Source organism: Balaenoptera physalus, assembly GCF_965194825.1.
Source record: "Balaenoptera physalus genome assembly, chromosome: 1".
In the NCBI taxonomy this organism is placed as follows: Eukaryota; Metazoa; Chordata; class Mammalia; order Artiodactyla; family Balaenopteridae; genus Balaenoptera; species Balaenoptera physalus.
In genome coordinates, this window is record NC_138882.1 from 22,187,388 (window position 1) to 22,203,926 (window position 16,539).

The 16,539-nt window shown below is 36.4% G+C and overlaps 1 protein-coding gene across 10 annotated transcripts in view; it reads left to right on the forward strand.

The window, feature by feature from the left end:
- Positions 1-16,539, forward strand: part of DISP1 (dispatched RND transporter family member 1) — a 215,326-nt gene that overhangs the window by 152,030 nt on the left and 46,757 nt on the right. For 4 of the 10 annotated variants that reach the window (XM_082426086.1, XM_082426083.1, XM_082426085.1 and 1 more), the window contains exon 2: positions 11,797-12,322. In XM_082426086.1, the coding sequence (XP_082282212.1) occupies positions 11,814-12,322 (509 nt within the window). In that variant the 5' untranslated portion in view covers positions 11,797-11,813. The other 6 variants (XM_082426091.1, XM_082426089.1, XM_082426088.1 and 3 more) reach the window with 4 other exon arrangements.

Sequence of the window (16,539 nt, forward strand, 5' to 3'; positions counted from 1 at the left end):
AATAAACTCTAGAGTGTTCCACTGGTAGTGGCTTTACTACTTCCCATGGTTTTAATGTCTGCTGACATATTTCTACTTTTTAAAATGTTAAATAGTCTTGGCATTATTTTTAAAAAATTATATCTCTTAATAAACTATCTTAGGATGCTTTCTTTGCCAAATCTTAAATATTGGAATATTTTATTGGATGATTATACTTCATTTGTCAGTTTTTGTTTTAGTATACAAAGGCAAGGCAGAGTATTTTTTATGTCTCTTCCATGCTTCATCCTAGACGTGAAATACAGAGTTGTGAGCATGAACTATTTGCATTGATTATGAAAAAATATGTAATGTTGAAGTGTCTGAAATGAATGACCTACAAAGCAGTTTAGTAAATACATGTAACCTTGCCTCAGTCTGGGAAATGATATATATTATAAAATGGTTTCATTCAACATTTTAATCTAATCCCAGTTGTCTTTTTAGTTTGTATTGAACCACTCGATGCTTTTTTGGCAACCGGGGAAATCTGCTTTTCAGTGTCTGCTGTGTACCAATTCTTTACCTTTCATTCTAACTGCTTTCATTTCTGGGATTGGATCAGAGCGCCCTCAACAGTTCAGCTCTTATAACTCTCTCATAGCTCAGTATGGGTGATTGATTGACAGCCTTGATACACTGACTGTATGAACATTTCCGATTTTTCAAAAATTACAATTCCTGATCACATCCTAACGGGAAATAAAACGGTGTTTAGGATCAAGACAAATGAACTGCTTAACTTCTCAGCCTTTTGGAAAAAATATAGAACAAAGCAACTAAATATATGAGAAAAGCAAGACTTGGGGAAGAGGGTGGCTCTTTGGTCTCTCTCTCTTAATTTCTATTCTTTTATCATTTTAGTCACTATTCAACAGGCTCACTTATTTCAGGCTCGCATATTAGATTCGAAGAAAACTATTCACAAGGAACACAGTAGGTGCTTATTATATGCTGTCTAAATAAGGACATTCACCTATTTAACTGAAAAATACAACTTAATTACCTTTGTGAGCAAACAAGAATCCCACTTGAACAATGTAGATGGAATTTCAGTTCACCTAATGTATGCAAGAAAGCAAACAGCAGAATGCACAAGCATTTATAATGATAATTTAAGTAAGGAATAGAAAAAGATTTATGAAAGGTGTACCGAGACTCTTGCTAAGAGTTACTTTGCTGATCCAATTCAAATATTTGATGTTTTTCTAAGCTGAAAGTAAATCTCAGCGTCCTTTAAGTAAAAGGATGTCTTCAATTGTCTCATACAAATACCTTGAGATATGTTTCCCAAGTTGCTCAGAAGACTGAAGGATACCCCTGAGACTTGATTTGCTGGACTCTGCAGGGAAGAACGCATTTGGGGAGCTGCTCTAGGAAATTTGATTTGCTACTTCTCAAACTTCACAAAACAGCAGGGAGTGGAGCCTGGTGTCATACTTAGCATTGGTGGGAAAAGCTTAGATAATTCTAAGTGTAATATGAAGAAACAACAGGTTACCATCTAAATCAAACAACTTTCAAGTGCTTTATGGTGATTGATCTCAGTTTTTGTCTTTATGGAAGACGTTTTTTAAAAATCCCTTCACATTCTTTTGCCTCACAATATGTGCATGTAGAATTTTCTTATTTTGATTTATCTCGGTGATGGTTTTTTCCTTTGAGCTGCTAAATTTTGAGGTTTTTGAGATGTGTAAAATATTAAACATTCATGGTGTCTTTAGACAGGCTTGTGATCTGTTCAACAACATGAGTTAAACTCAGTCATATGATCCTGTTTCTACTGGGGAAGAGCTATAGTGATACAGATAGATTGCTCAATGTTTTGTGATTTTAGTTGAGGCAAAATAATTTCAGATGAAATCTTATGGCCTAAAGATAAACCTGTCACATCTTGGGGGTCCTGTTTATTACCAAAGCATCTTGTGATTAATTCTTTTTTTACTAGGATGTGAGGCTAGATAGGAGGCCTGGTGTCTGGAGGTTGTCTGACTCTAGAATTGAAACGTTTAAAATGCTTAAAATGCAATCAGAAGTATTTTTTCTTTTCTTTTTCTCTTTTTTTTCCTTCCTTCCTTCCTTCTTTCCTTCCTTCTCTCTCTCTCTCTTTCTTTCTTTCTTTTTCTTTCTATTTTTGGCACAAAACTTTAGGGAACATGCTCCTTTAATAGAGAGGCTTGGGACTTCATATTGGAGACTGACCAGGGGTTGGGGAGATATTTTTTCTTGAGGGTTAAATAAACTTGTTAGTCCAATTGGCTATACCCTAAACTCTATCCAAATGATCTGTAAGTACTTGAGACTGTGTGACAAGTTGTTTTGTGTTTCCACAACATTGTTCCACATGAATTCCACACTGTTGTCTCTCAAACTAATGTCTTATTAAGGATTTCTCTTCCCTGCACCCTTGTCCCCACCCTTATAATGTCAAGTGTAACCCCAAAAGAAGTAAAGATAATCCAAATACTATAATACATGTCTAACATGGAGTACCAGGTCCAAATGTTTTCGAATATACAGCAGTATTCTGCATTTCAAGCAATATTTTCTGAACCAATATTGAATATTTTGAGTGGCAGTTGCTTGCTCTTATAAATTGATCAGCATTAATTAAATAAAGTATAAATCCGTCGTTCTGAACCCTAGCTGCACATTAGAATCATCTGGGGAGCATTTAAAACTGCTAATGTCCACACCCCATTACAATATGAATTAAATCATAACGTCTGGGGCCAGGGCCCTGTGTCTGTAATTTTTTTTTCATATTACTGAAGTGATTCTAGTGTGCAGAATGGGTTGAAACCACTGTAACAGACTTGTAACTTTGTGAATATTTGTTATATTTATTGTGTTCCCTTGAAGACTTGCAGCAGAGTCCAAATGGATGTCTCAGCTGATTCTTGAGTTAAATAACAACTTTTTAGTGGGCTTTCTAGAATTTTTTTTGAAAGACCAGAGATCGACATTTCTGACTATAGAGACTTCTCTAGTTTTATTTCATATATTCTTAGTTATGCAAATGAACATAAATCTTCAGACTTAGGGTTAAAAGAAATTATTGCAGCTTTATAGAATTGAAACTCATCTGAAATAGGAACTCAAAGATAAAAGAATACTTTCTCTTTCTCCTTTTTAAGGGTATTGATGCTTATGGATATAACACATGTAAGTGTGGGGAGAAGTGATGAATATTTTGTGGAATGATAATTTTGGTGGATGAACTTGGAAAAGAGATCTCTGAAAACTGCTTTAATAACTGCAATATAGTAATAGTGTTCTTGAAATATATATTTAGGTAGATAAGTGTTTATGCTAAAAAGATAATGTTCTCAACTATCAGTTACCCCAGACTGTAAAAAATAAACTTTATTTTACACCCACATTTCTCTTCCCACATAGACCTTCTACCAAAGGTACATTAAACATAAAACATGAGAAAAATGAGACTGATGTTTCCACAGCCCTGAAATTCCTATCATTCACACCATAAGTATAAATCTCAGCCTTGACAACCTAATTCATATCTAGCAATAAGACTGCTTTCCAAATTCAGGGTCTTCAGATTTGCTATGGCACATACGCTATAATATCTTCCTAATGTTTTTTAACTCTTATCTATCAATATAGTTCTGTAAATCTGGGCAAGGGGAAAACTGTACCTGTCAATTTTAATTTTTCTTCTGTATCATTAAGCTGTTTGTAAATATTATGAATGGTTTTTGTAAAAATGAAACATGTAACATTTATAGTTTATCTTTATTGGTGTCTTTACCTATACATCTTGTGTATAATCATATTTAAAAGAGGTTATATAAAAAGGTATATTTCATTTTCAAAGATGATGTTTGTTAGCATAAGTTGAAACTACCTTCTTGATAATATAAATTTAATAGGCAACAGTGAGTTTTCCTTGTAAAAGAATAGTGATCCCTTACTTTCAGATTTCCTAGAACGCAACAGTTTGCTTTCTCGTAGTGTGGTGCAAAGCATAGTAATACCTAGTGGGTTCTTATTAAATGTTTGTGTAGTGGTATAGATTCTCAAATGTATAACATTGTTTCTTTGAGAAAATGGCTTCTAATTTATTGCAGTTTATGATTAAGGGGAATGATAGCAGTAGTACCTAATTTCTGTAGAATTCTTTGCAACATATAAAATGCTTATAGGTGATTAAATGAAGATACTTAAAGTGTTCTTATTGAAGGAGAGTTTAATCGTAGAAAGTTCATGAACTCAAAGAAAAATAAGAAAATTTAATTCATCTCAGAAGGGGAGAAGATTATTATTTCTTTATTTAAGACTATACTTTTTAGTTCCTTAAGAGGGCCTGATTCTTTGATTAAAGATACAGATTTTGCTGTCAGGTCACAATTACATTATTTTGAAATAGTCCAGATACTACATGACAACAAAGATTAATCCATCGCCTTGCTTTTCAGGTTTAGATAATATGATACATGGGTAGATAGCACTTCTTTTAATTCAGTGAAATATGTCTCTGATACTCTTGAATGCTGAATTGTACCTTTTAAAACTGTCTTGGGAAATACTGAATTCAGAGGATATTTTTCACGTAGACCTTCAGACTGAATTTTATAGCAGTAGCCTCTAGTGGTCCTATAAAAGCTAGTTGAACTTGGCATTGCACTAGAAGCATCTTGAGGTTGGTTGAAAAGCCTTACTTTCAGAGACATGCTGGTCTAAGATTGAATCCCAATCATGTGATTTGCATTAGTTACACTGTAGTATTTTTGACCCTCAGTTTTCTCTATAATGGGTTTAATAAAATCTTCATAGAGGTATTGTGAGGAAAGTGTCTGACACAGTGAGATGATAAAAAAACATTTTAATAGCCCTTTGAAGGGAAATATATTCCTAGAGAAAAAACCTGGCTGATGTCCTTCTACCATCCAGCTTTAACAGTCCCACTATAGAAGATGCCACAAATATACTTCTTTGTCCGTTTCTCTGGTGCATTTAGAGAAGCTGTTTTTTCTCTTGCCATAGCACTAAATATTAATAGGACATCTTGGTACCGGTGATAAGAAATGAGACCATCGTTTTAGGATAAGCATCAAGCAATTTTAGGGGACCAATTTCATATTAAAACAGGTTTGGTGCATAATGAATACAGGTACTCCCAAACTGCCTGTATACCTGGTATGAAAAAAAGACTTCAGGTATCTCCAATATCTAGTACCACTTGAGAGAAAACGATTGTCTCCCCCAGTTAACTGGGCAAGGTGCTTCAATCCATATACATTACATGAAAAAGATTAAAATCTGATTGGTTGTTATTTCTATGTATACAACAGGTTAGGCGTCCTGAAATAAGCCATAATTAAACTTGGTTATCAATTAGAACCTCTACTATTAAAATTTGTTACTTTTCTGTCTTAATTAGAAAAACAGGACTTTATTTCTCTGTTAACTGGTATCATTTCCCTACTTGTTGCATCCGTTCTGCTTTAATTGGGCATCATTTTGCCATTACTTAGGCCTGATTCTCTTGTAGCCTCCCCACCTAGTTTGTGCTTTTGCCTTGCTACACAAAGTGTGTTCCAGGGACCAGTGGTATGGGCTTGTTGTTGGAAGATTCTTGTCCCACTCCAGATGGACTGTATCAGGATCTACATTTTAGCAACATCCCCAAGTGATCCCTATGTTTGAGAAACACTGTTACCAGTGTTTTGTATTTTGTCTAGTGAAACTGTGTTATAGGGAACATCACTTCTGAAAAAGATGATTGGCTACAATATAGGATCTTGTTTTTGATTCAGCCTTGCCATTTAATTGTTAAGTTTGATGTTATGAATCTGATGAAGCAAAGGGTTATTCTGGAATACATTATCTAAGCTTATGGAATGTAGTTTAGCAGAAAGCCCTCAAAACCTCGGCATCAGACTTCCTGGCCTTACCATCTGAGACTCTGTGTCTCAAGTTTTCTTTTGCAAAGTAGAGCGGTAATGCCTGCCACACCTGTTTTTCTGAGGGCTATTAGGAGGATAAACTCAAGTGAGGTCATGTGTGTGAAAGCGTTTGGCAATACCGCCGAGGTGTACCAGGGTAGCTGCCGATGCGAATGAAGATGTTGTTCCTTCAGGCTATCTGAGCCCTGTGTTTGTCAAGGATGGTGATGGCTTTGCTGAGTGGTTACTGTGGTAATCGGAACATGTCTGTGTATTCTCTTCAACATTACATTTAGATTTTAACTTGACAGTTTTCTGGCCACAAAAACAGTTATGGCTTCCAGTTGCAAGGAGCTACGAAGAGCCTTTCATAACGCTTTTTGGATGTTGAGCCACCTAAATAGTTTGATGGCATCTTTTGGGTAAATTGTGTGTCCTTAGCATATTTTCACATGTAATATGTTGATGAATAAAATTTCCATTATTCCAGCAGTTCCTACTATGATTATATGATAGCATTTTCAATGAGATACTACTTTTAGTCTTTGAAGCAGGGTTATTTCCTTTGATCTTATAGGTGTAAGTGTCCTGAGCCCAGAGTAGGATGTAATTGTTTGAACCTTCTAATCACATGAGCTCTGATGACTTTTCTCTTTACATTTAATTGAAATGACTCTATATTTCTTCTCTGTATTCTCTGTTTAATGCTTATGAAACTAGTCATGATACTTTTGGTTCATAGATAGCTTTGGTCCAACAAATAATAATTTATGTTTCCCAAAATTTGGAAGCTGGGAGATAAGATATGTTGAAAACCTTTTTCCGAATAGTTTGTGTTCATCTGTTCTTGCTCCTTAAATCCTTTTTGATTTCCTGCTTTATCCAATTATTTGATATATTGTGTAGGGTGCTATTGTGAGAAAGCAGACATATACTGGAAGACAAACAATTAAAAATGCATCCAGTGAAGAGATGACTGTTTATCCTTTAAGGTGAAATAAGTTTGCTTCTGTTTTTGCATTTTAATAATAATTATCTTCTGTTCATTATTAGTCACTGTGCTAGAAACTTTATATGTTGTTTCATTAATATTTTATTACTATGAAGGTGGCACATTTGTAGTAAAAGTTGCAAGCAGTACAGAAAGTAAAATGTGAAAGTCTTCTCTACCCTTCCAAATGGCCCAGTCCAACTCTCCAGCAGGAAACCATGTTAGCATTTTCTTACGTCCTTCTAGAAATTATCTGTGTGTATACTAACCATACATGTGTGTTTTCACTGCTTTTTTAATGAAATGGATTCATACCACATAGGCTCTTCTGCAGCTAGGTTTTATTCACACATGAAGATGTACTTTGGACTTCTTTCCCTAGCAATAATCCTGATTTAACTCATTCTTTTTCGTTGTGCAGAATACCCAAGGTATGGATATGACAGAATTTAAGTCCCCTATTGATAATTTAGGTGGTTTCCAGTTTTCATTGTTACAAGCAGTGGTGCAGTCAGCGTCTTTATCCGGACATTTATCTTTACACATTGTTCAAATATATCCAGAGGGTAAACTCCCAGTAGAATTGTGTGTCAAAGGATGGGGGTATTTCAAATTTTGATTAGTAGTGCCATGTTGCTCTTTTAGAAGGTTGCACCAATTTGCATTTCAAACAAATTTAACTCTAAGAAGAATCAAGACTTAGAGACTCTAAGAGTGTAAGTAACTTGACCTAGGTTCTCAACATTAGTAACCCGTAGAGTCAACTTTCAAATTCAGACCCACCCAGGCCATTTCTTCTAAGCCACAGATATCTCTGATGCCATTTTAAAACATAATTTCAGCTTTGGAACTAGGAAGCATCATTCCATATTTTTTTATATTCTCATTCCATTGCAAATACATAGCCCTTTATGGTTTTCAAAATATTTTTACATTCTCATAGTAATCCTATGAGGTGGACATTGATTCCCATCCTGATTTATACATGTGAAGAACTGAGGCTCAAAGAAAAATATCTTAAATTTTAAAATGTAATCAGAAGATGGTCTTTGGCCAAAGGCCTTATAGTCAGTCCCCAAACAGCTAAAGCACTCAGGACATAAAAATGCTAGTATAGAAAAGGTGAAATAGGAAGTGTGAGATTAGTGGCTTCCGATGTATTGATATTGGCATGCTATATTCATGAACAACAGGAAATACACTAAAATATCTGGCCATGGGGCTCCATCACACCTCAAGCCAGTGTCTCAAGAATAGCTTTCTTTTGGCAGTCCCTGTGTGTTATGGCCCTGGGGAAAACAGGTGATTTCAACAAAGCTCTTTTAAAATTGTTCATTATATTTTATCCAAAACTTATTTTAAACTTCCCGCATAAATACTATTATCACTGCATTTATAATCACATAGCATTACATTTATCACAATAATTCATTTTTATGATGTTGAATCTTCCACTCTCTCATCTCTTTTCCTGTTTTCTCTGGCTCAGACCAAATTTTTTTCTCATTTGTCTCATTTCTAAAGAAATAAAGTCTTTCTCTGTGTGGCCTTAAGGTCAACTCTTGACTTTAGATGGAAACTTTGCTGTTCTCCTGGTCACCTGAATTCTTACACAAATACATCCACTGAACTTAATCTGTAAACATTTCTTAGAATAATTTTTGTCTGCTTTTGCTTTTTTATTGTTTTTTACTTATAATCCACAACTTATTTATACAGTCAATTTGATTGTTCCCATTTTATGATTGAAGAAAGTGAATCATAGAAAGCTTATATGATTTACTTCAAATACAAGCCAAAGTCAGAGTTCAAATTATTCTTTACTCTCCACTTGTACCTACTTCATTACAAGAAATCTCCAAGTTACAAAACAAGTTGTGCTCCAAAAATCATTCGTAAGTCAGTTATTTGGCACTTGAACTGCATTTTACCACACTGGGGAAAAAATGTTATAAATGGAGATTAGGTCCCTTGGCTGGCCTGCAAAAATCTGTTTAACTCTTATGTAACTACAATATGATGCATTTGTAATAAAAATAAGAGAGAATGATAGTTGTAATTCTCGTTACAAAGAAAAAGAAAAATTATATTTCCTGACGAAAAGCAGATTTAATTAGATAGGGAAACAGATGAAGTTGCGGAGAGTCTACAGAGGAGTTCAGGGTACTTTGATGAGTGTCCCAGGTTGATGGCATTCTGTCTTAAGCCCAGTTTCACTTGAAAACTTTGAGGATTTTTGTCAGATACTTCTCACTAGCGTAACCCACCTGACAGCTGTGATTATAGTCAATAGGGCTGATTGAATTAAATACCAAAAATAGACCCTCTGAAATGATATTAACCAACCTAGGATGGTCAGAACAAATCGACAAACTAGAAAAAGTCTTCCTTCTATCCTGATGGAAGGGCCAAGAGGAGGTCTTGATTTTCCCATTCAGCCTGGAAGATTGCATCAGCTCCGGTAGCTTGGCTGAGGTCTGAAGAGAAGGCTTGGGAACATGAGTCATGGGTAGAGGCAAGAGAAAGCTTATGCCCTCTGTGATTTCTGTGGAGTATTTGTACAATGAGAGTTTCTAATTCCGAGAAATGACAATTTATCTCATCAAGCAATTGCTTCTTACATTTTCTAGACTATCTTTCACTTAACCATACAAATAAACATCTTAAATTTCAATTAACTTTTTAAAAACTCTAGTGCCTTTTTAGATGGCCTTTGATTAATAGGTTTTATTGTTTTCAGAACATTTGCATACAGCTTTTTCTTTTGTTAACAACAAAAGGGAGGATATATCCTTCAGTAAAAAGAAGCTTAAGGGAGCAGATCTTGCTGAGATGGCATGTTAAGAAAGTGCTGGAAAAAAGATTAGAGTTTGTGCCTCCTGGGTCACTTTAGGGCTCTTACCAGTTTATCTACCTTATCTTCCCACTAGTTGGATAATACTTTTAACTACCAATGCTTTGTGTTGGGGATATCATTTGAGTGTTTTATAGGAGGTGTTTATACCCAGGAGTGATTCACTGAAGAAGAGAGCAACTGTGTTGACTACAGTTCAAAATCCTTCTCAGGGGCTTCCCTGGCGGTCCAGTGGTTAAGACTTCGTGCTTCCACTGCAGGGGCCGTGGATTCAATCCCTGGTCGGGGAACTAAGATTCCGCATGCCGTGTGGGTTGGCCAAAAAAAAAAAAAAATCCTTCTCATTGGTCATTATAAAAGGAAGTCGGGATTGGCAGACTACTTTCCAAAGTGACGGTAAGGCTGGTGAGAGAAGTAGCATCTGCTTGATTTACATATATGTTTTGATATTTATAAATGCTTTGTCTTTTCCACTAAAATAATTTATGAAGAAATTTTTTAATGTCTACATTAATTCTTCCATTTCTTACAGCGTTGATGTTTATATAGCTGAATGTGTGTGTGTGTGTGTGTGTGTGTGTGTGTGTGTTTGAGTGTTTGATGAGCTCTATCTGAAAGGAAAATAAGTCAATAATGCTAAATTTGCATCCTAGTACAGTGAGTATCTTCTGGGTATTAGTGTTCACATTGAAACGTTATGCATCGTTCTGGCATTCCCTGTTCAGAAATACCCCTGTTGAGCAGTTTATAAATTGGGTGAAAATATGCATAGGAATCTTCCTCATGGGTGACCCAGGTTTGTCATTACCGTGTACTCAGACTGAAAAGGGACGATTTCTTCTAGTACCTGTGTGTCTGACAGAGGTGGGGAGAGACTGGAGAGAGATTTCTCCAGAAGCTCTTTTGTCCACTCAGAAAAATGCCATGCCAGAAGGGTTAGTGAGCCAAACAATGGTTTTCTTTTTTTTCTTGTTGGCTTTCATGTGTAGGTTAAATAGACCACTAGCATTTGATGACCTATTTTTCTTACTGCACATTTCCACATTTTGTGTGTATGTTGGTCAGAGGGTGATAAGTGGGCAAGGGGAGAGGAAGAAGGCTGTCTGTTTTTGCCTTTGTTTGTTGACTGGACAGAAAAATATTACTGGTAATTTGAACACTAATTTTTCCTTTACACTGAAGGCCTGGACCCTTTGGTGGAGGGGAAAAAATTAATAACAAAAATCTCACTTGAAGCAAATCCCAGCCATAGTATTCTTTTTCTTATGTGCAAGCATTGCTACCTGTAAGACATAGCATAGAAAACAAATTATTAAGTTCATGGCAACTTATGTGGCATGTTTTATTATTTTTTTAGCATTACATTCATTGGTTTAGGGGATAAAACTTTTGCATCTGATATCTTGGTTGCCACAGTTCTTAGCTTAGCTAATTCGTTTTTATTTTCTTTTGTTTATTCTTATTCTAGGACCTGAGTGACTTAGAGGAAAAATCATATTTTCTTGACATTTTTCAAAGACATAAGGCATTCTTAAGATTATTCACATTACTGAACCTACACAACTAATTGCTTCAGAGTAGCCCTTCATTTTGCCCATTATTCCTATATCAGAACACCCCAAGCATGATATTATTGAAAAGTTAAAGAATGATATTGGTATCTTCTGTCTCTTCTACCCCCTTCCCACCCCCATCCTAAAATGTTCTAATTCTTAACTGATACTTGCACATCTAGAATGAGGAGAGAAGACAGGCACTGAAAATAGAGATGGGGCAGGGAGGAAGTGGTCAGTGGGATAGGAGAGGGTTCTCAAGGTGCATGGTGTAGCTGGGAGGAAAGAAGAGGAGGCCCAACCCATGGCTGGTTCTGTTGCAGGTGCGCTGGGCTTCCCCCAGTGCTTTCACAGCTCCTGCAAGAACCCTTGTTTTCAAAGAGCTGTTTTAAAATAGTTTTCCTATCTTTTTTACATAATTGCCTGCCTGACTGTAACTGGATGATTTCATATCACTTTCTTTCTTAGGGTCAAGAAATTGGAGCATGGCTATGAACAACGGAAGCAACGATTTTGTGGTTCTGAGCAATGGCGGCATCGCAACCAGTGCTACCAGCCCTCGTCCCCTCACCCCCTGTGACGGAGACCCTGCAGCCCAGCAACTCACCCCCAAAGAAGCGGCCAGAACAAAAGTGAGTCCAAATGGATGCCTGCAAGCTAATGGCACAGTTAAATCATCCTTTCTGCCTTTAGACAACCAAAGAACGCCTCAGATGTTATCCCAGTGCTGCCATCCTTGCCCATACCATCACCCTTTGACTACCCATGACAGTCACCAGGAGTGCCATCCCGAGGCTGGCCCTGCAGCACCTCCTGCTTTGGCCTCGTGTTGCATGCAGCCACACTCAGAGTATTCTGCATCTCTCTGTCCAAACCATTCACCTGTTTATCAGACAACGTGCTGTCTTCAGCCCTCTCCATCCTTCTGCCTGCATCATCCGTGGCCTGACCATTTTCAGCATCAGCCTGTGCCGCAGCATATAGCCAACATAAGGTGAGTGGTCCAGAAGTTTTGCTGAACTTTCTCATTCAACTAATTCCACATGAATGTGGTTGTTTGTGTTGATTTCTCCAAAAGGAGGAGAGAAAAATGTATCAGGGAGAGGAAACCAGTAAAAGTGCATATTTCAGGAATTCCCTGGTGGTCCAGCGTTTAGGACTCCACACTTTCACTGCTGAGGGCCCAGTTTCAATCCCTGGTCGGAGAACTAGGATCCCAAAAGCCACGTGGCGTGGCCAAAAAAAACCAAAAACCAAAACAAAACAAAATGCATATTTTGTGGATTGTGTGAAACCTACTAAAATGCAAATGAAGTAATATTATATCTGTTTTATCCATTAACTTCTTAGTCAATTAAACCCTTCCTTCTGTTTTCTCCTTCTGCGAGCTGGTTAGATGTCCCTGCTAGGCCTTGAATTATAAAGTTCAGTAAAAGGTTTTATTGTTAGTAATTTCTATTATTAAACATGGGGGATAGGTATATTTGTGATGAGGCTGCCTAAACAGGAGTCTTGTATTTGCTATTATTGATAGTGATCAACATTTACAAAAAAGAAGTACAAAACCAGTTGCTTCCTTATGGGTTTACTCACAATTTCTATTCATGTGGTTTGGGTGACTGTGTAATATGTTGAGATCGTATGAAGGCAACAATTCCTTTAAGCAGATGAAACCTATAAATCTGTAGCATAGGACTTTAAAAAATATTTTTTGTAAAATGTTTTCAGATCTGGTAGATTGAAAAGTACTAGAAAAATCTCTATCATTGCCAGTTCTCCTTCCCATTTCAGGCCATAGTTTCTCTGATATGTGCTTTCCAGCTATTTTTTCCGTGGGTAAGTTAAATCACATGTACTGCAGGTGAGCAATGGTAACATATTTTTAAAAATACTGAGTACTTTATAGAGACCAAGAATTATTTCACATTTTTTGGTAATAAAAAGTCTTAAAAGAGCTAGAAGACAACCTTCTCATTTAATATTAGGGTATAATTTATGTACAGGGAAATGCACATATCTTAAGTGTAGAGTTTGATCAGTTTTGACAGATGTGTACACTAGTATAATGCACACCTCGGTCGGATGTAGAACATTCCTGTCACCCCAGGAAGTTCCTTTATGCCACTTCTTAGTCATTCCTTCTCTCTTCACCAGAAGCACTGTTCTGAGTTCTGTTACCATAAATTATTTTGTTTGCTCTGAAACTTCATATGAATGGAATCATACAGTAGGTACTCTTTTGTGTCTGGCAATTTTGACTCATAATATTTTTGAGACCGTCTAATTGCTATGTATATTAGTTTCCCTTTTTACTGCTGAGTATTAATCCATTGTATGCATATAACATATTCACTTTTAATTAAAGAGTGAGTACAGACTTCCAGTTCTAAAATAAATAGGTCATGAGGATGTAATATACAGCATGGTGACCATAGCTAATAATACTGTATCGTATAGCTGAAAGTTGCTAAGAGAGTAGATCTTAAAAGTTCTCATCACAAGAAAAAAAAATTTTGTAAATGTGTGTGGTAATGGATGTTAACCAGACTTATTGTGGTGATCATTTTGCAATATATACAAATATCGAATCATTACGTTGTACACCTGAAACTAATATAATGTTATACGGCAATTATATATCAAGTTTTTAAAAAGTCACATCCAGACAGGGATTAAGTAATAAATACTTTTCACCTTCATCAGATTTTAGATGCTGCTGAGATTATCTGGTTTCACTCTTTTGAAAAGAGAGGAAGAGAAAGATGGGGAAAATGACAAGGGGTGGGGGGTAGGGGGAGTCTTCTCTAGCGTGTTTCTACAGTTTCTGAATACATTTTTCCATCTTAGATGTGAGAGTCTTTTAGTTTATAGAACTATAATGAAAACACTCACCAAAGCTATTTCTTAGAAGATTGGTCCTGACAGCATTGTGCTGCATGGCCAGTTTTAGACTCTTTCCACTTTGAATGAAACAGTGTAAGTGGTTAGTTTTGAAATTTTATGGTCATAAATATTGATATTTCAGAATCATAAATTATATGGTTGCAGGATGTGAGATGAGATAGAGAGTTCTACATTTTGAAGCTGATTCCTCCTTTAAAAAACTTCACAAAGTAGTAAAACAACAGATAAGTAACCAATTGTTTCAATATGATAGGCATTGTCAGTATTTTCAGGACTTTGGCTTACCATTTCTGAATGACCTAATTTTAAAGGAATGAGAGTCCTATATACATACAACTTTAAATAGAATGGCATTAAAAAACAAACTGATAAAAAGTGCCATATTTGTCCATCAGGAAGAGTTGTAGAGGAAACTGGAATTTTATGTGAGAAATCTTTCATATTAGAATTTTATCTCAAGAATTTGAGCCTTTTGATAAACTGCAACAGACATAGAATCTTTTTAAAGATGCCTGCGAAGGAATGGTATGTGTCCAGTTGTGTATATTACATACTTTATTGTCAAATGTCTGCTTCCAGAAACTCTTCCCTATCTGACATTTATGAATTTACATAATCAACAATATTTACTGAATATTTGTATGTGCCAGGCACCAAAGATGTAGTTCTAAATGAGATGAGACTTTATTTTTTCCTTCATAGAGCTATAAGCTAGTAGGAAGGGAGACAGAAAAGCAAACAGGCAGCTACAATATTGTGATAAGAGATACCTAGAAGGGACATACAGGGATGAAAATGAAAAACATTACAAATGGAGAAGAGGTTGTCTTGTAGACAGTGGGAATAGTTTGTATAAAGATGTATAAAGTAGTGTGAGCACAGCTCCAGCGTAGCTGGGTATGACTAGGCCCTGAAGGAACAAAGAGTAATAGCAAGGGGAGAGGTATATTGGGACTAAATCCTGAGGGGCATTGTGAATCACATTAGGAGATCTCAGGACTGTATCCTGAGGCCAGTGGAGAGGCAGTATAGATTTTTGTGTGTGCACGACTTTTTTATTATGAAAAAATATATAGAACATAAAATTTATCATTTGAACCATTTGTATGTGTACAATTCAGTAGCATTAAGTACATTCACATTGTTGTGCAACCATCACCACCATTCTTTCTCCAGAACATTCTTCATCTTCCCAAACTGAAACTCCATACCCATTAAACAATAATTTCCCATTCTTCCCTCCCCCAGCCCCTGTCAACCACCGTTCTATTTTCTATCTCCATGAATTTGGCTATTCTAGGTACGTCATATAAGTGGAATCATACAGTATTTGTTCTTTTATGACTGTCTGATTTCACTTAGCATACTGTCTTCAAGGCTCATCCAAGTCATAGCATGTATCAAAATTTTCTTCCTTTGTAAGGCTGAATAATATCCCATTGTATGTATATACCACATTATGTTCATCCATTTATCTGTCGATGGACACTTGGGTTGCTCCACCTTTCGGCTGTTGTGAATAATGTTGCTATGAACATGTGTATACAATATCTGTTTGAGTTCCTGCTTTCACTTCTTTTGGTTATATACCCAGAAGTGCAATTACTGGATCATATGGTAATTCTATGTTTAACTTCTTGAGGAACCACCAGACTGTTTCCACAGCTGCTGTGCACATCCTTGCTGACACTTGTTCTTTTCTGTTTGTTTTTTTTTAAATTGTTTTATAATAGCCATCCTAATGGGTGTGGCATTACAGATTTTTGAGCAGAAAAGAAACACTATCAGATTCACATTTTAGAGAGGTCCGTAAACTGCATGGTGGAGAGTAGATTGAACTGGAGGAAGACGGTTAGAAGGCTTGTTATAGTAATTCAGGTGAGAGCTGGCGGTGACTTGATCCAGGATTTAGAAGTAATTTCAGCTAGAGAGATTTTTGAGGTAGAATCTACTAGATCTTGTGAACCATTGGATATGGGGGAGGAAGGGAAGAAGAATCACAACTGATTTTCAGTTTCCTGGCTTGAGCAACCAGATGGGTAGATGGTAATGCTGATCACTAAAATGGAGAGGATAGGAGAAGAGCTCCAAGCAAGCCGAGCTTCTGGGGATGGAGGGTGGGGCAGTAACAGTGGAAGAGTGTGATCCTTTGAGCTTTCTTGAAAGAATGAGGATGCTGAGTAATACGTAACAATTACATTGAGGGTAACAGTACTGTTGGAGGTTATCCTAGGATGAAAACTGCAGCTTTTAGGTTCAGCCCAGCATGTATTTATTTGCAGAATTGTGCTATGGGCAAGGCACTAA